The 19,987-nt window shown below is 39.7% G+C and overlaps 1 protein-coding gene across 1 annotated transcript in view; it reads right to left on the reverse strand.

The window, feature by feature from the left end:
* The window catches only part of LOC109927927 (protein kinase C-binding protein 1-like), a 222,528-nt gene extending 217,876 nt beyond the window's left edge, over nucleotides 1-4,652 (reverse strand). Inside the window, exon 1 of the mRNA XM_048608543.1 lies at nucleotides 4,547-4,652. Within this exon, the coding sequence (XP_048464500.1) occupies nucleotides 4,547-4,560 (14 nt within the window). The 5' untranslated portion in view covers nucleotides 4,561-4,652. The remainder of the gene's footprint in view (nucleotides 1-4,546) is intronic.
* Nucleotides 4,653-19,987: the final 15,335 nt, after the last annotated feature.

The following is a 19,987-nucleotide window of genomic DNA, read 5'->3' on the forward strand; positions in this document are numbered from 1 at the left end:
CTCAGGGGTTGGTGCTGGGCCCATTGCTGTTTGTTATCTATATCAATGATTTGGATGAATTTGTATTCGGCATGATTAGCAAGTTTGCAGATGACACTAAAATAGGCGTTATGGTGGACAGTGAGGAAGGCTATCAGAAATTGCAGCAGGATCTGGATCAGCTGGGGAAGTGGGTCGAGAAATAGCAAATGGAGTTTAATATAGATAATTGTGAGGTGTTGTATTTTGGAAAGTCAAATCAAGGTAGGAGTTTCATGGTGAATGGTAGGGCCTTAAGGAATGTAGTGGAACAGAGGGACCTTGGAATTCAGATGTGCGGTTCTCTGAAAGTGGAGTCACAGGTAGACAGGGCAGTGAAGGCAACTTTTGATACACTGCCCTTCATCAGTCAGGGCATTGAGTACAGGAGGTGGGAAGTTATGTTGCAGTTGTACGGACATAGGTGAGGCAGTTCTTGGAGTATTATGTTCAGTTTTGGTCACCTTGCTGTAGAAAGAACATTATCAACCTGGAAGGAATGCAGAAAAAAAACTTACAAGGACGTTGCCAGGATTTGAGGGAAAGATATAGGGAGAGGTTGGACAAGCTAGGACTTTCTTCTTTAGAGCGTAGGAGACTGATGGGGGAAGCATCACAAAGAAGTGTATAAGATCATGAGAGGCACGGATAGCGTGAATGTCCTCAGCCTTTTTCCTAGGGTTGAGGAATCGAGGACTAGAGGGCATCAGTTTAAAGTCAAAGGTAAAAGAATACAAGGGAACCTGAGACGCAACTTTTTTTTTAAACACAGAGGATGGTACACATATGGAATGAGCTGCCAGCGGAAGTGGTTAAGGAGGGCACATGAACAATATTTAAAAGGCATTTGGGCAAATACATGAATAGGAAAGGTTTACAAGGATATGGGCCAAGTGCAGGGAAACGGGGTTAGCATGGATGGACATTTTGGTCGGCATGAACCAGTAATGGCTGAAGGGCCTGTCCCTGTGTTGTAGGATTCTATGACTCTAGGTTCAAACAAAGTTGTCAAAAAGATGGGTATGAGTGTCGGCAGATCTTTCTTACGACTCTGAGCTAGGAGGTCTCACCTGTAAACAGAATGAAAAGCTTACTGAAGGGAATCAAACACGGCTGGATGATGGATAACCAATGAGTAAATACCTGGTAAATTGAATAAAATGTGAGACAATGTAAAATTGCCAATTTTTGTTGGAAGAATTAAAGAAAGCTTCTTATCTAAATGGTGAACGATTTGAGAGCTCTGAGACGCAAAGGGATCTGGATGTCTTAATCTCCAAAGTAATTAGGAAATCTAATGGAAAGTTAACATTTATTGCAAAGAAAAGTGAATACAAAAGTAGGGAAGTTATGCTACAGGGCACTACTGAGAACATAGAGTCATACAGCATGGAAACAGACCCTTTGGTCCGACCAGTCCATGCTGACCATAACTGAAAGCTAAAATAGTCCCACCTGCCCGCGCTTGGCCCATAGCACTCCAAATATTTCTTATTTTTATACCTATCTAATATCCAGAATACTCTGTACAGTATTGGTCTCCTTATCTATGGAAGGATATAAAAAGGGTTGGACCAAATTCAGAGAAGGTTTACAAGACTAAAACCTGGACAGAGGTTGGTGATGTTTTCTTATGAAGAATGTTTGTACAGGCTAGTAATTGACATTTAAAAAAAGAGTGAAAGGTGATGATTGAAACATAAGAACCGGAGGCATCTTTATAGGATGGATGTGAAAATTGTGTTCCCTAGTGAGAAAATCTAGAACTAATAGGCATGGCTTAAAATAAGGGGATTGCCCACTTAAAACAGAGATGAGGGGAAATATTTTCTCACCAAGGGACAAGATTCTTTAAAATTCCCTTGCTAAAAAAAGGTCATGGAAACAGAGTCCTTGAATATTTTTAAGGTTGAGCCAAATAGATTCTTATTAAGCAAGAGGGTGAAAGTTATCAGGATGGGTAGTATTGTGGATAGCCATGGTCTTATTGAATAGCAGAGCAGGAGCAGGCTTGAGGGACGAAAGAGTTTGTATTCCTAATTCATATGGTCAGTTGTAATTACTTTCGACTTCAGTAGCTCAGTAACTAGCCTGAATAATCATTCTTAATGGGCTTATTGTGTAAGCCCCCAGTTATTGCGCTGTGGAACATTACAGCAAGGAACCTTCTCTTATTCTCACATTTATATCATCCAGCTCGAGTTATTAGTTAACAATTAAGTCAAATCACTCTACATGAAGCCTAATATAGCCAGACACAAGGAACCAAATCCATCTGGACCATCCTCGTTTGAACAGCTCAGCACCACACTACCTACACAACACTGTCCTTAACTCATGAGCAAATGCCTGTCACAATTTCTTTTCAAAAGGAAAAAGAAAGCGAAACTAATGCTGTGTAGCTGAAAAAAAAACTCCTAAACCTCCGCTTTACAGTAATTTTAAAAATATTGGAGCGGGGTGTGCTGAGGGGAGGAGGAGGTAGTGATGTGGTGATATGGAGGTAATGGATAGTATTTTAATATATCAATAACTTCACACCTTGATGTGGATCAAAATGAATATTCTCTTTACACACGGAACAGTTTGGTTGGGGGTAAAAAAAGACACTGGACAGTGGCAAACTTTAGTTGCTTGTGCGCCTTGTCCAATTTTCTCTCTCCATAGTCAGTTATAAAACCAATAGATTGATAGTATATATTTTAACTGGTATACAGAAAGGCCACACTGAGCAAGACAATTTCAGCTTCCATTCGCTCAGCTGGCAAACATTTACTGCATCTTCCTTCCATCATTATGCTTGCAAAATTCTGAAGAGATTGCTTTTGCTCCTGGTTGATAATTATGCACATGCTAAGAACCATAACGATTAAAAAGAGAGAGGCTAACATTACAGTTCACATCAGCTGAATACTGCCATGACGTGGCTAGCTACGTGATTGTCTCCACGATTTCCTACACTGGTAACTCCTGATTACAACTGCATTGCTGCAGGCACAATTGTGTTTCTACCTCCGCCCCAGGGCAGGAAGGGGAAGGCAGGAACAGCACATCTTAACAGCCAATTCATTGATGCATTTGTCTCTGTTCAGCTATTGTTAAAAAAGACTGGGTTTATAAAGAGGGACATAGAAAAGCACTGCTGTTCTGTCTTGCACTTTTTTTTAAGTTTATGCCAATGTAAAGCAAAGGTTTCAATTATAGTTGCAGAAAAGTATTCAGTCATTTTAATTAGGAAATGACTGTTTAAAGCAGATTTCCTTGACATCTTGTATTTCTACTATACTCCCAGTTGCAGAACACAATGGTAACAAATTAACTCTTTGCCTTCCCAGACTACCCAACATCCATTTGAACTGGGCTTTTTTCAAATAGCAGGCAAAATAAATCATGTTGAAAATGTTCAATCATTGGAGGTAACTGTGACTACCAGTCTCTCCAACTATTCAATTACAAATCAAATCCCATTCATAAGATTTCAAATGTGTTTTAGTTGTCTGGGAAGAAGAGAAATGTGCATTGAGTTGAAGGAGCAGCAATGGCAACATTCAGGGTAGATTGTTACAGGCCAGAACATCCTAACCGCCAAGTCAAGGAAACAAACTGTATTGTTAAGGGTGCTACAAGGATCCTCAAGTATTCAAATTAAACAGCTATTAAAAAAAGGTGGGGTGGGAAATGGTGCATTAGTACACAGCTTGCATTCACAAACAGAATAACACCCATAATTCCTGGACAAAGGCACTGTGTCATTGAACACAAAAAGCAGATGCATACACATCTGTCTCATTCTTAAGCTGTTGATCACACTTATGTTGGTCTCAGTGTCTTTCCTGCATAAAAGGTACACACAGGTACAACCACCTTCTCTGAAAACAACCTCGTTGTGGACTGTTTCATTTATAATGCAATCAGTTTATGATTTAGTGTCAAAATTACAGTGCATAAATTTTATACACTCACCTAGCTTATGTCTTCCACATGCAATTTGCTTTTTGTTTTGCAACGTTAAAACGGGATATACTCAATTATGTTTACAAAATCAGATTTGCTTTTAATTCTGTGACAATGGCAATCTGTATCCTACCTTCTTAGTGACGATGATGATCTTGTTTGCAATTCAAACTAGCTAATGTCTGAAATGACTCCCTGTAGGGCAGGAGTCTGCTTCTTCTATTTGCCCACCAACAGGCATGTGACTCAGCTACACAATAGGGCAAGCACCTTCTGTTAAAAAGAAGCTAGGCCACTATAATTGATTAGTGAGGATCAGAACACAGTGAACCTAAAGTCAATTCTCACTTCTTAAGGAATATACCTAAAATACAGCAGCTCACACTTTAAACAGAACCACTGCTAAACAGGATGGTAGTAACATGTGACCAAGGGAAGCAAAAAGTAAAAACTACCTTTGCAACTGCTGAAAGTCCTTGGTTTACTAGTTTTTTCAAACAACAAGATGATCAAAGTACATACAAATAATCTATAACACTTTAAAAGTACATTAAAGAAATTGCTTGGTACTTACCTCTGTGGTTGCATTGTACTGTAACACAGAGTTAAGTCAATACTTAAAAAAACATGGTGGACAGTAACTCAGTACTCAGAGAAGGGCTTGAAACATAAGCTTGATGATCTGTCAGTCTCTAAAGTACCTATACTGCAATTGGACAATTTAATTTACCACCATATAAAGCTGAAGCTGATTGGCTAGAACACTTCCTGAATGGTTACTTGTGCAGAGCATTTGCAGACAGAAGCCATTCTGTGAAAAGAATTTGAATTCAAAGCTTGGCTCAGTTTCAGCAGCAGAGAGGAAAGATATCAATAAAACTAAATATCAAACTATTGCTCAATTCTAAACACTGGGATAATTACTGAATAGCCTACCTTGTTGCACTAGCAGCACATTTTCAACAAATTTCCTTGCTGTTGTCCTTTTCCCTGAATGTAAAATGACAGCCACTGCACTCATCTCAAATAAAACCGTCTCCCTGTGTTTGTCTAATATTGGGGTTCCACAAGAGTTAAACATGAAAAAAAGCCCATCATGTTCAGTTATATGACTAAATTTTAAAAATAGGCTTCAAACAAAACTACAACTTATTCACAATGTACAACAATGTAAATTTATTTTGCTCCTGAACATATAAAAGCCACCTAGAACTGCTTCACTGAAGCTGAGCCAAAGGTGGAAATAAAAATACCCAAAAGCTGTATTGAATATATGGAGGCCTTAAAAAGGAAAAGGCCAGAAAGATGGGGCAGTAAGGGTCATAATTCAGGAATGCAGGTGCTGAAAACTCCTACAGTGGGAGAAAAGGTGGGCGATATACAAGAAACCAGGGTCAAAAAAAAACATAATTCAGGAACTTTTAGTAATAGGGAGTAAATGAGACTAGCAGGGATTTAAGTATGAAATATTTTTCAGTTAAGGTGTTGTACATTAAAAAGCCAATATGGATTCATGGGAACAGAGGTGATCCATAAAGCAGGACTGGACAAAGTATTGAGAAAGGATTATGCAATTGCAAAATGGCATTATGTTATTGCAGCTGGTGCCTTTTAGTGCAGCTAAAATAAAAATAGTTTCAAATGCACCAAAGACTTACATAAATTGTATATAATTTACAGCAGCAGGCCAAGACAGAGAAAGATATTAAGAAACCAGTAATACAGAAGTGAACATACTGGTCAGACTGGTGCACTGTTCTGAAGTATACAAAACATTATGCGTCATTCACAAGTGTTACTGTTTTTCCCCGTTCACTCCACCTGAACCTCCTCTCACTACTTCTGATTACATTAGCAACATATTTCTTTCTACCTCATGTTTATCTATAGCTTTCTGGGAATACATCTATATTATTTGCACAATGGCAGGAGTCTCACAGAGCGGCAGTTGAAGGTGAAGGGTTATGTGTTGACAGAATATATTTAGTGAGAGTTGACAATTATTTTATATATCTTTGGAAAGGTAACAGACCAGCTGTCAGCATCAAAATGTTGTGACAACACCCTTGGAAATGATAAGGGGACAATGGAGAGATGGGAAGGGTAGGACACAGGTCAGCTGCATGCAATGCTCTGTGATTAGTGTTTATAGCAAGAACAACAAAACTTCGGAAATTTTCTTTCCCTGGCCCAGATTATATTTGACATAAAGGGAAAAGACAAATACCAGGACATTAAAACTATTTTTAGAAAATTTTTAATGAAAAACAGGACTCATCTGGTGACATCAGAGTACCTCATCACCTTATCTAAACCTCACCATGTGATTCAAGTTCCAGGTTCCTTACCTATGTCTGAATTTAGAAATTACGTTGGAGTTCCTTATTCAATTTATTCATAACGATCTTAGATTTAGGGCTCTCAATTTTTATTTTCCTCCAAGTGGCAATATTTTCTCCACATTATAATTCCTATCAAAACTGATAATTTCCCAAAAGATACTCAATTTTCCAGTAACTGACTAGAAGGATCAAAAATTTCAAGTTTTACAAGATTTGAAGTTTTAACACATTTATTTTAACAAACAAAGTGAAAACAACAATTCCTATACTGTACTTCTGTTACCAATTCAACTGTAGACCACATAAAAGTTTCTCCTATTGAACTTTAAAAATGACTAAACTTTTCCAGTCATGATCATACTTTACTCTGACTCTTAAGTGGCGAATTCATGATCCAGGAACCGGTGCCCAAGCTTTTGTCCAGTCCTAATGGCTTGCTTCCTTTTTCCCTTTCCAGCTGGATAACATCTAATCGGAGTTACGGTGAGTATCTCAAACCATTACAGGCCACTCACGAGTAACCTGTGTTGCTAGGAGCTGCTAGCCAATCAGAACTGGCAGCTTCTGGATCCGAAAGTTGAGGCCTACTCAGGGAATCCAACAGTAAGAAATTTTTTTTCTTTTTGAAGGTAGCAATTCACAAGGTGGGATGGGGGGGAGGTTTAAAAGGCCACCCTTTTGTCCCCTCATCTATACCTCCAATTGTGCTAAATAGGAGTAATGGAGGTCCTTTTCATCTGCCAAGCAGTCACTATAGTTTCCCACCAGGAGGCAGGTGATTGGGGAAGGCTATGGGTTGAGGCCTGTAAGTAGCCATTAATTGACCACATAAAAGGCCTAAATTGTTGACAAGTCGAGAAGGTCTTCTTAATTGCTGAGGTTCTAAAAGGGGGAGTGAGTTTCTCTCTGAGCAAACTCAGGTCATTATACCCCCTGCTCACCTGCCACCTCTCGGGATGGGAAAATCATGCCTACAGAGAATGATCAATGACTGGTATAAATTGCCTTAGATACTTACTGAGGTCAAAACATAGTCCAGTTAAGAAATAGCAGGGTGCTGTAACGGGAAGATGGTTGACTTACGATGTTAAAATAATGAGGGTGAAAGCCACAACACAGATTCAGTTAGATCAAATGACCCATCTGTGAGCAGTAAATTCTGTATAAAAGTAAAACATTCTTTTAATCCCAATCTTTCAGAGAAACGTAAGTGGACAATTCAGCTGTTTTAAGTCTAGCACATTCAATTACATCATGGCCAATTTAAACCCATGCCTTATCGACATAGGCATTAATAATCTTACCAAGCAAAATTTACAGCCATTAGGATGGTGAAAAAAGTGTCAGTGTTCCACTTCATCTGTGGGGAAAAAAAATGTTTCCTGATTTAACACTTAAAACTACTTCCTATAGTTTTCTGGATGCACTCATCAAAGGAAATAGTTTTTCTATATTTATCCTGTTGAATACATTTACCATTTTAATCACGCATTTCGATTACACTTCAGGCTTCTAATCTGAAAAGAATACCAGCAAAGTTTATATAATCTTTCCATATGAGTTAAATCTTCGAATCCTGGTATCATTCTGATGCATCAGCACTGTAGCAGTTCCAAGGTCAGTATATCTCTCCTAGGTTTGTTGCCCAGCGCTGAACACAATATTCCAGATCGAGTCAGTACAACTCACTCATTTCTGAATTCCAAACTCTCTTGAGACATAACTCAACCTGTCCCTAACTTAGTGTCGTCTGCAAATTTGAATGTACATATTTTGTTCCTTTATCCAAGGTTTATAAATGTAAATTGTGAAAAGCTGAAGTCACAGCACAAACCAACAGAGAATACCACCTATCACATTCCATTGTTTAGGACTCAAAACATTTATCACCACTGTCTCTGTTACCTGTAACATACCAATACATTCAGAACTTCAAAGTCAAAAATCACACGACACCAGGTGAAAGTCCAACAGGTTTATTTGAACACACTAGCTTTCAGAGTGTTGCTCCTTCCTCGGGTGTAGTGAGGGAGGAGGTATCAAGACACGGAATTGATAAGTAAAAGATCAAAGGATTATACAACTGATGCGAATATATTGAATAAACCTAAAATGGCTGGCTGACTCCCCCCTGTTAAATCTTTAATCAGTTAGAAAGATGATGCAGGTTTTGATTGATTAAAATGCAAATCCCAGAATTTCTTTCAAGTCACTGCTCTATGATAACTAAAGATTTTAAAAGTGTACACAAGAGGTGACATCTCAGGTCAGGTAATGCATTTTAGGGGTGAGGCCTTGTTTAGAATCTGTCTGTGTTTTAAGCTGGAGTCACACTGGTTTTATTTGCAAAGCAGGAATTTATAAAATGCCCCATTGACTGACTGTGTCTACAAATTGTGCGTTTTTTGAACAAAATAGAATGTATCTGCAAATACAGATCTGCAAATGCAAACTCACCCTACAAATTTATATGTATGTGTGTGCGTCTGTGTGTGTGAGGGACAGAGTGAGTGTGTGTGTGTATGTGTGTGTCTGTGCTTGAGAGAGTGTGTGTGAGTGTGCGGGAGTATATGTGTGTGAGAGATTATGCTTGTGAGTGTGTGTATGAGAGAGACAAAGTGTGTGTGAGAGAGAGTCTGCGTGAGTGTGTTTGTGTATGAGTGTGTTTGTGTGAGAGAGTGTGTGTGTGAGAGAGTGTATAGTGTGGTGGGGCCACCTGTCATGCAACATGAACCCAAGATCACGGTTGAGGCCGTCCTCAAGGGTACCAAACTTGGCTATCAGCCTCTGCTCAGCGACTCTGTGTTGTTGTGTATCCAAAGATCCAAGGCTGAATGCCCTTGGCCGCTGAAGTGTTCCCCCACTGGGAGGGAGCACCCCTGTCTGGTGATTGTTGCGCAGTGTCCATTCATCTGTTGTTGTAGTGTCTGCAGAAATTTAAACTAAGTTTCTGAGATAGCAAGAACTGCAGATGCTGGAGTCAGAGATAATAAAGTGTGAAGCTGGAGGAACACAGCAGGCAGCATCAGAGGAGCAGGAAAGTTGACCCGAAACGTCAGCTTTCAAGTTTCTCTGATGCTGCCTGGCCTGCTGTGTTCCTCCAGCTCCACACTTTGTTATTTCGAACTATGATTTATATTTTAAGGCTCCAAAAATGTGGCTTCCCAAGGACCATCTGACCTTTTTTGACTTTTGAAGCATTCCTTCGTTTTGAGAGGGGACTAAAGGAACTTTTGAGACTGATACTGACATAATGCCTTTATCTAAAGAAAATTTCAAAAAGGCAATTTCAAATTTCAGGTACAAAGACACCATCTCATAATCTGAAGGTGCAAATGCCACAGTGCAGAATGTAAAAATGATCTAATCAGCTCATTTGGAAAAGAACTTTGGATTTTCAATAAAGTAGCACAATGAAATAGCCATACTTTTGTTTTGTTTTTTTAAAGCGGCACATAGCTGATTTGCACAAATCAAGTTTCATTAGGAAGCCATTCAATCGACTGCATGTCAACTAAGAGCCTGGGGTAATAAACAGCAAAGCTTTGGAGGTAAAAGAAAGACTCCGCTCCCACCTTCCTCCACCATCACCATCCTAGTTCTAACTTCAAATTCACCTGAGAACCAATGTCCTGGAAATTCAATGACAATAAACATCACAGTTTGGTGATGATCCTCTGGTTTATAAAACCTTCACTTCAACAAATGTAGCAACTCATTTGAGAAACTACAGGTCTGCTACAAAAGGGATCTAGTATGATCAAGTATTGTAACTTTATTCATTTGTCCTCTAATCCTCATGTGTGGAATCATGTGTGAGACAAGTGAATATGACATCATGTTTGTAAACTTGTCAGACAAGCATGTAACAAGTAACCTTCAAAATTTACACATCTTGAAAGGATCACTGTTGTACTCATTTCAATTTGGGCAATCACTCCAAGGGTAAGAAACCCATACCTATTACACAAAACCATATTGATCATGAATATTAAGAAGAACTAGGAATGCAAATTCTGTCTGGAACATAACTGTCAACAAATTATGATTTCAGATATTATGCGCTATGATTTTTATTCATGATTTTTTTATGACAAACTCTTAAAATGCCTTCTGAAGGTCCATACAGATGATATCCATCATCACTTCTCCACCTACTCAAAAATTTTACTAATGATAAGATTATCTAGCCTTCACGAGTCTGCACCATGTCTGATCAGTTGATACTTGTTCAAGTTCTCAGTAACCAATGTCCCTAGAATTATGGGTAGGCTGGGAGACTGAGCAGTACTGTTGTAGCTCAGAGAAAAGCCGAATTTAGCAGCATGACCCAATGATCTCTCTTTTTTTTAAGTTCCCACCCAATAGCTTGGCAAGTTGATACACTCACCGACATCTGCAAGCAAAAAAACAGCTCGAGGAGGTTGCAGCTGGTATCCCTTGAGGACAGCCCCTGGCAATTAGGGGAAGGAACTACAGATCAGGACTTGGTCAGACCAGAAAAAGAGAGTGACTATCAGGAGGGTTGAAATGAGCAATCAGGACTTGGTGGTGGGGAGGAAGAGAGCCTCAGATGGGAGCGTGGAGAGAGAATGTTTAGAAATACGGCAGGGAAAAGCAAAAGAATAGCAATTGGAAGGGTCAAGACCAAGAGATTGGAGTGTGTTGTGGGAGAAGAGACATTTTGATTGGCCAAACAAGAAGGTCTGGTCTTCCTGACCTGTAAGGAGTACTATAAAAAGCACCTGGAACATGCAATTTTAGGCTCCTTTTCTGCTGATTTTCCCAAGCCCTGGAAAACCCAACCTCCAAGTGCTGAATTTAAAACAGGCCTTGTTTCACTGAGATTTAAATGCATGAATGAAGTGTCCCACTTATTGAGGGTACCCTTCCATGGCATGTTCCCTGACACAATGAAAATGGCTAGGATCGCATTTACAGCTTGGGTTTATCTAATGCATTTTTTGCTTTGATGTTATTGTTTACTTTTTAAATACCACTGCATCACCCATTTTAGTGAGGGGGGGGTCATGATGGTTAATTTCAAGGCCTCTCTCTCTTATGACAGACTCCAATAATATCCATACTACTGATGTTAAATTGAGGCATTTGCAGTTACCTTGCTGGTTTCTCCCTCCTTCCCTTCACAAATAAAAGGATAGCTTTTGCACGACTCCATTAGACACAATTCTGAATCTAGAGACATTCAGAAAATTATTACTCATCTTTTTTTAATCCTCATGATATTTCAACAGGTTTGAAACTACCAAATTTGAGAAATTTCTCTATCTTTAGTTCTGTTACTACTTATATCATGATTTCTTAACTTTAGATTAAATCCACAAATGTTCATCCTTCTCTAATGTTTTATGCTCATTCTCCACTGTGAAAGTTCATAAGTATTAATTTAAGTTTAGTGATCATCTGAAATTAAAACAAATACTTCAAGGTGAATGCTTGCAAGGTTTAGAACATAGAACTTAGAACAGTACAACACAGTACAGGCGCTTCGGCCCACGATGTTGTGCTGACCTATTATCTTACTCTAAGATCAAACTAACCTGCATATCCTTCATTTTACTATCATCCATGTGCCTATCCAAGAGTCGCTTAAATGTCCTAATGTATCTAACTCTACTACTATCGTTGGCAGTGCATTCCATGTACCCACCACTCTCTGTGTAAAGAACCTACCTTTGACATCTCGCCTATACATTCCTCCAATCACCTTAAAATTATGCCCCCTCATGATAGCTATTTCCACCATGAGAAAAAGTCTCTGGGTATCCACTCTATCTATGCCTGTCATCATCTTGTACACCTCTATCAAGTCATCTCTCATCCTTCGTCGCTTCAATGAGAAAAGCCCTAGCTCCCCCAACCTTTCCTCATGAGACCTGTTCTCCTATTATGGTAAATCTCCTCTGCACCTCTCTAAAGCTTCCACATCCTTCCAAGAATGAGGCGACCAGAACTAAACACAATATTCCAAGTGTGGTCTAACCAGGGTTTTATAGAGCTGCAGCATAACCTTGTGGCTCTTATACTCAATTCCCCTACCAATGAAAGCCAACACATCATACGCCTTCTTAACAACCCTATCAACTTGGGTAGCAACTTTGAGGGATCTATGAACGTGGATCCCAAGATACCTCTATTCCTCCACACTGCCAAGAATCCTGCCATTAACCCTGTATTCTGCATTCAAATTCGACCTACTAAAATGAATCACTTCACACATTTCTGGGTTGAATTCCATCTGCCACTTCTTTGCCCACCTCTGCATCCTGTCGATGTCCCGTTGCAACCTACAACAGCCCTCCACGCTATCCACAACTCCACCAACCTTCAAGTCATTGGCGAACTTACTAACCCACCCTTCCACTTCCTCATCCAAGTCATATATAAAAACTACAAAAAGCAAAGGAACAGATCCCCGCAGAACACCACTGGTCACCAAGGTCCGGGCTGAATACTTTTCACTTACTACCACCCTCTGTCTTCTATTGGACAGCCAGTTCTGTATCCAGACAGCCAAATTTCCATGAATCCCATGCCTCCTTACTTTCTGAATGAGCCTACCATGGGGAACCTTATCAAACACCTTGCTAAAATCCATAAAGACCACATCCACTGCTCTACCTTCATCAATGTGTTTTGTCATATCCTTTAATCTGGTACAAGGACAGAAATCACAAGACACCAGGTTATAGTCCAACAGATTTATCTGAAAACACAAGCTTTCAGAGTCTCACTCCTTCTTCAAACCTGTTGGACTATAACCTGGTGTCGTGTGATTTCTGACCTTGCCTACCCCAGCCCAACACCGGCACCTCCACATCCTGGTAAAAGGAGACACAGTCCCAGTTTCTCTACTGAGTTCATATAATTGAAGCCCCTCATCCCTGGTATAATTCTGGTAAAATCTTTTCTGTTCTTTTTGGAATCCTTGACATCTTTCCTATAGTGTATATTAGCCAGGCTTGGACAAAACATGCAACTTGAGGCCTAATTAGTGTCAGCATAAGGGCTTTTTACAAACAGATTAAATCATAAATTAGAGCCAAATTTCCATTTCGAATCACTTCCTGTTGATCTCAAATGAACCCAGAAATTGGAAGCATTTTCTGTCAAATCAGTGGAAAATCCAACAAGATTATAACAAGGCCAGAAATTCTCAAACTTTTCAAACCACCAAAAACTATACCAGAATTAAAAGCAGGTCCAAAGTCACAAGGCTGTTATAGCAATTGATACCTATTAGATTTTCTTTATTATCCTGTCTAGAATAGAAATGATCAACTTTCAGGTGATGGAACAAGCTAATGTTAACCTTTTGTTTTACTATTAACAAAGACAGATGTTCAAATACTTCAATTTTAGCAGAAATGAAAGCACTTATGTAGTTCTGTTATTTCCTATTCTTCCACACATTATATTAAAATCTTTTTATCTACATTAATATATGAAAAACTGAATAAACCATGTCAGCATTCAAACCATGGCCCTCCGGCCACAGCGCCATGTTCATCAACTGCAAGTATAAGAAAGGATAATTTATCATGAATACACATTATGCAATGCACAGAATATGGGGTACTATTAAAGTTACTGGAATAAATTAGACAATGCATTTTTTTTTATTTCTTCTGCAGCTGTTGCCATGACAACTAATAAGAGAAACCATTTTCACATTTGTTTAGGTCTTGAATGCTTAACACATTTATTGGCAGCACTGTGGTTGCTAAGGGAACGTTCGTTTACCTTGGGATTTATTCTGCAACATGGATCATTTTTTTCACTTTAAGAGTTCAGCATTTTCAGCACAGGAGGAAGACATTAAAAACCACGTAATAAAGGGAGAAAAATATGGCAAGCTTTATTATAAATTTGAGAAAAAAGTACTTTTATGTGAAATGCATACATAATGCATAACAGAAGTGCAGTAAACTACCTTCCCCACCCACCTTCCCACCAAGGCATTTCCTTTAGTGAGCGAATCCAGAACAGCAAAGGGGTTATCTTAAAATCAGAACTCAACCAATTGGTAGCAAAAACAGGAAACATTTTTGCAACACAAATATTAGTGGAAAACGTGAAGTTCGTTTGCCTACAAGGCTGCGGATCTTGAATCATTTGAAAATTTCAAGACTAAGTTTTCTTAAATTATTAACTACAGATTTTACAGCTGCAAAGTTAGTCAGTGGAGGTACAAATTAGCCATGTCCTTGAATGGTCAAGCAGCCTCAAAGGAATGAATTGCTTACTCCTGTTCCTATGTTCAACATAGTATATATAGCTGATCATAAACAGATTCTCAGCAGCAGTGAAGAACTATGATATAACTCAACTTGTATGAATGTGAGAAATGTGTTCTCCAAACGCTCAATCATTTTAAACAATAGATGGCTGAATCATAGACACAAAAACTGCTGGAATAAATTTCTACTCTTTGCTGACTTAATTGATCACGTGAGACAAAGTTACAAAGTATTTACAAAATAGAAACCAGGCATTTCACTTAACAGGTGTTTATGCATTCCAAAAGCCTCTTCTTACATTTCTGCATCTAGCCCGAAGTTGCTAACATGGTTTCCACTATCTCTACATTATCGAGGATAAAATTGCACAAGGCTCCTGCTCTTCTTCACCATCGTTCAACTCTTGAGGGGAGTACTCCTGTTTCATTATTTGACAAGGACGGAAGTTGGATTAGTCCTGCACTGTTCACCATTCTCATTAAGCTGTACCAGGTATCAAAATTGATGCAGTATTGATTACTTTTGTAGCAAGTAGGTTTCCTCTAGTAACATAAGATGCTACTAAGTACAAACAACATATTTATTCATTCAAATTGCTTTCAGTAACTACATTTACAGTAACCTGTCAGGATACAAATCAAAGGATACTAACCCGGGGGAACAGCTTGTGGCATCATTTATCATGACAGTAAAATTAGATTAAATGAGCTCAAATTCAGATGCTTTTTATGCCTTTGAAATCATGCTATAGTAATCCCGTGTGATTTCAATATGGTATGGAGTCTGCTGTTGTGATCGATAGATAATATGATCCTTTGGCAAGGATTTAAAGGCACTGCTGGGGATGGGAATTGAGGTGAGTGTGAAGTAAAGGGTTAATTATACCAATACTCTGAATGTGTGTGTAGCAGTCTCCTGGCTGCTGAAACACAGATAGATTGCTAAGTTGGCCAAACAGCAAGGGATATTGGGTACAATGGCCAAGTAAAAGCCTGAAGTCACAAAACCTAGACACCAGACATACTGCAAACACAGCAGCCAGGTGCTAATGATATTAGCATAATGTAAAAAGCTAACAGTATCCTAGACAGACATATCCCCAATAATGTAGCCACTAAATAAAGCAGGGCCCAGACAGAAAGCCATTGGGTCCTGCTACACAAGGAAGCAAACAGTAGCAAGCCATCCAAATAGTTGACAATATTTCAAACTATTAAGCAAGTCTCCCTCACTGGCCAGAACTATAGAAAGTTCCAGAAAACCATCCAAAAAGGTATAAAAACAGGGTTCACCTGCAGACTAATCTCTTGGACCCTCTTCGACCTTCTGAGGAACCTGGCATGTCAAAAGGCAGAAGCCTACTAACCATCCAGAGAGAGAGGTCTGCGCCCAGCAGTGTTTCGCAGGGACTAGTGCTAGGTCCACTTTCGTTTGTCATTTATATAAATGATTTGGATGAAAATTTAGGAGGCATGGTTAGTAAGTTTGTGGATGACACTAAAATTGGTGATATAGTCGACAGTGAAGAAGATTATCTAAGATTACAAAGGGATCTTCATCAATTGGGCCAAAGTGGCAGATGGAGTTTAATTTGGATAAATGCGAGGTATTGCAACTTGGTTAAACAAACAAGGACAGGACTTACACAATTAATGATAGGGCCCTGGGTATTGTTGTTGAACAAAGTGATCTAGGGGTTCAGGTACATAATTGTTTGAAAGTAGCATCACAGGTCGACAAGATGGTTAAGAAGGCATTTTGCATGCTTGCCTTCATAGCTCAGACCATTGAGTATAGGAGTTGAGGTGAAACAGGGCATTGGTGAGGCAACTTTTGGAGTACTGATTGCCCTGCTATAGGAAGGATATTATTAAATTGGAGAAAGTTCAGAAAACATTTACCAGGATGTTGCCAGGACTGGAGGGTTTGGGTTACAAGGATAGGCTGGAACTTTTTTCATTGGAGGCTAGGAAGTTATGGGGTGACTCAATAGAGATTTATAAAATCATGAAGGGCATAGATATGGTGAATAGCAAAAGTTTTTTTCCATGGGATGAGGGAGTTCAAAACTAGGGGACATATTTTTAAGATGAGAGGAGGAAGATTTAAAAGATACCTGAGGGGCAACTGTTTTTTTTTTACAGAGAGTGTTTCATATGTGGAAATGAACTATGCCAAAGGAAGTGGTAGATTCAGGTACAGTTAAAACATTTGGAAGTCATTTGGATAGGTACTTGAATAGGAAAGGTTTAGAGGGATATGCAGGCAAGTGCGACTAGTTTAGTTTGGGAAACTTGGTCGGGTATGGACGAGTCGGACCGAACAGTCTGTTTCCATGCTGTATGACTATGAAAGAAAGCAGCTTTGCAGTCCCATGAAGGGAAACTCCCATGCACGAATATACAACAGACTCAGGAAGCACTGTAAGCATAAGGGGCCAAATAGGATTAGAGATAGGACTGTTTTGCAGTAAAATTTATTGTAACTTGTTTCCTAATAAAGTTGGGACTGCAATGGTACCGGTTTGTGTTCATAGCAATTTGATTGCTTCGGTATGATAGGCCACTTGGGTAAATTCGTACATAACACTCTGGTTGTCTAACTTGTTTTATGGCGGAACTAGACAATGTGCGTATGGAGATTTGGCCTCAAAATGAAAGATTACATGGGATGGAAACCCAATGGAAGAAGCACAAGTGAAACACTATGTTTAGATGCTTATGTATATAGCTTATAGGCAATAAATATTGGCATTTTGCACTGGACTTGTGTTCAGTCCCATTTGCATCCAGCTCCTAATGATATTTATACAAGGTAGTGAGGAACAATCAGATCCAAAATAACAATGGTAAATAACAGGATAAGCCTGAAGAGAAACCCAGCTGCATCAGAAAGCAGTGTTTGAAGAATGTTGAGGCTATCTAACAAATGAACTGGTAAGGGGAAAACCCTGCAGACAATTTAGTGACTAACATGCACAGTGCCACAGCAGACACTAAACTCAATTCCAGCAAGCAATAAAATCAACCCAAGAACTTTCCGGAATGAAGATGAGTGCCAGATGAGCTAAACAATGATCAAGTAGGTATAGTTTTCAAGCTATAGAACTCAGAGGGCGCAAGACTGAAAGTGCATCATGGCAGCAATCAGGAATTCACAGAAATGTCCCTATCTTCTATTTTACAAAGTCCCCACAATACTACAAGGATCCACAGGCAGAAAGAAGGTCCCAAACGCACCACTGAAGACTATGCAATAACAATGGTCATTTTTAAAAACTTGCATCACCTAAAAAGCTTGTATTTATAAAGCATGAGGCAACCACCTTTGAAGGAAGCCCTACAGAATAGATCATTTTCCTTGGGAATTCACAAAGAATGAAAATCAATATTGAAGTGCTATCATTAAAGTCAATGGATATCATACAGATTCTAGGGTCAGAAATCACACGACACCAGGTTATAATCCAACAGGTTTATTTGAAAACATAAGCTTGTGTAGCCACACTCCTTCAGGTATTAGTGCGAACACCTGAAGAAGGAGTGAAGCTCCAAAAGCTTGTGTTTTCAAATAAACCTGTTGGACTATAACCTGGTGTTGTGTGACTTCTGTCTTTGTCCAACCCAGTCCAACACCACACCTCCACATACAGATTCTAAGTTAAACATAGGAGCAGTGATCACTGTTCTCTTTTCTTGGACTTAACTGACTGAAGCAAATTACCCTGCAGCCTTCGTCCAGCAAACTATAAGGTTCAGGAGGAACAAGCCTCAAAGTCAAAGGTTAGCTTATATTAAGCCATAAAGACATAAATATTTAATGACCCCATACCTCCAGCACCTTCTGAGACAGGGAGTTCCAACATTGCACAACGCTTTGACAACACATTTCTCCTACTCACTGTCCTAAAAGAGTGACCCTTTTACCCCTAGCTCTGGAGTCACCCATGAAGGGAAACTGCTTTTCCACATCCACCCTTGTCAGTGCCATTTAGAATCTTTACTTCCTTCAAGTCACCTCTCACTCTTCTAAACTCATTTGAAACAAGCCCAGGCAGTTCAACTTTTGCTCATAAGACAATCAGTTATTCCAGTTATCAATCCAGTAAGCCTCCTCTGAACAGACTTCAAAGTGTTTACATCCTTCCTTAATTAAGGAGACCAAAATCACACACGGTATTCAACATGTAGTAACACCAATGTCCCGTGCAACTGAAGCATAACATCCTTACTTAAATGTTCAATTCCTCTTCTAAAAAAGGACTACATTCCATTAGTATTCTTAGTTATACACTGTACTCACATTCTATCTTTTTGTGACTCAAATATCAGAATTCTGCAGCAGCTTAGAATTCCACAGTTGTTCTCCATTTAAGTAATATCCTACTTTTTAATTCTACTTCCTAAGGGGAACAATTTCACATTTTCCCATTTTGTAGTCGGTCAGACATTTGTCAACTCATTCAACTGTCTCCAGTTCGGGGAGATCATCACTCAGAAGAAAGCGACTTGGAGGAAACTCCTGTATGAAGGGACACAATTTTTCAAGAACACTGTAGGCAAGATAAATTACTGAAAATGAACCAGAGAAAGAAATGCCAGTAATCTTGAGGCCAAAGACCAATTCTATCTCCGATATGTTGCTAATCATCATGGTCCACAGCCACAGAAAAGTACAATAAAAAGACAAATACTCTCGACCAGGTTAAGTTTATACTTTTAATGAGACATATGGCACTCACAAAATGTTGGCATTGGAAAGGGGAGAGCAGGTTTGGTTTAAGGATAAGCACTGAGAGGGGTCCATAATTGTGAGGCTGCAACAACCAAAATAATACCTTTCGGGCCTAGACCCTTCATCAGAAAAGGGGGAAGGGAAGGGGGTTCTGAAATAAATAGGGAGAGAGTGGGAGGCGGATAGAAGATGGAGTGAGAAGAGGATAGGTGGAGAGGAAACAAACAGGTCAAAGAGGCGGGGATGGGGCCAGTAAAGGTGAGTGTAGGTGGGGAGTTAGGGAGGGGATAGGTCAGTCCAGGGAGGACGGACAGGTCAAGGGGGCGGGATGAGGTTGGTCGGTAGGAGATGGAGGTGCGGCTTGAGGTGGGAGGAGGGGATAGGTGGGAGGAAGAACAGGTTAGGGAGGCAGGGACGAGCTGGACTGGTTTTGGGATGCGGTAGGGGGAGGGGAGATTTTGAAACTTGTGAAATCCACATTGATACCATTGGGCTGCAGGGTTCCCAAGCGGAATATGAGTTGCTGTTCCTGCAACCTTCGGGTGGCATCGTTGTGGCACTGCAGGAGGCCCAGGATGGACATGTCGTCTGAGGAATGGGAGGGGGAGTTGAAATGGTTCGCGACTGGGAGGTGCAGTTGTTTATTGCGAACCGAGCGTAGGTGTTCTGCAAAGCGGT

Source organism: Rhincodon typus, chromosome 19, assembly GCF_021869965.1.
Source record: "Rhincodon typus isolate 14 chromosome 19, sRhiTyp1.1, whole genome shotgun sequence".
Taxonomy (NCBI): Eukaryota; Metazoa; Chordata; class Chondrichthyes; order Orectolobiformes; family Rhincodontidae; genus Rhincodon; species Rhincodon typus.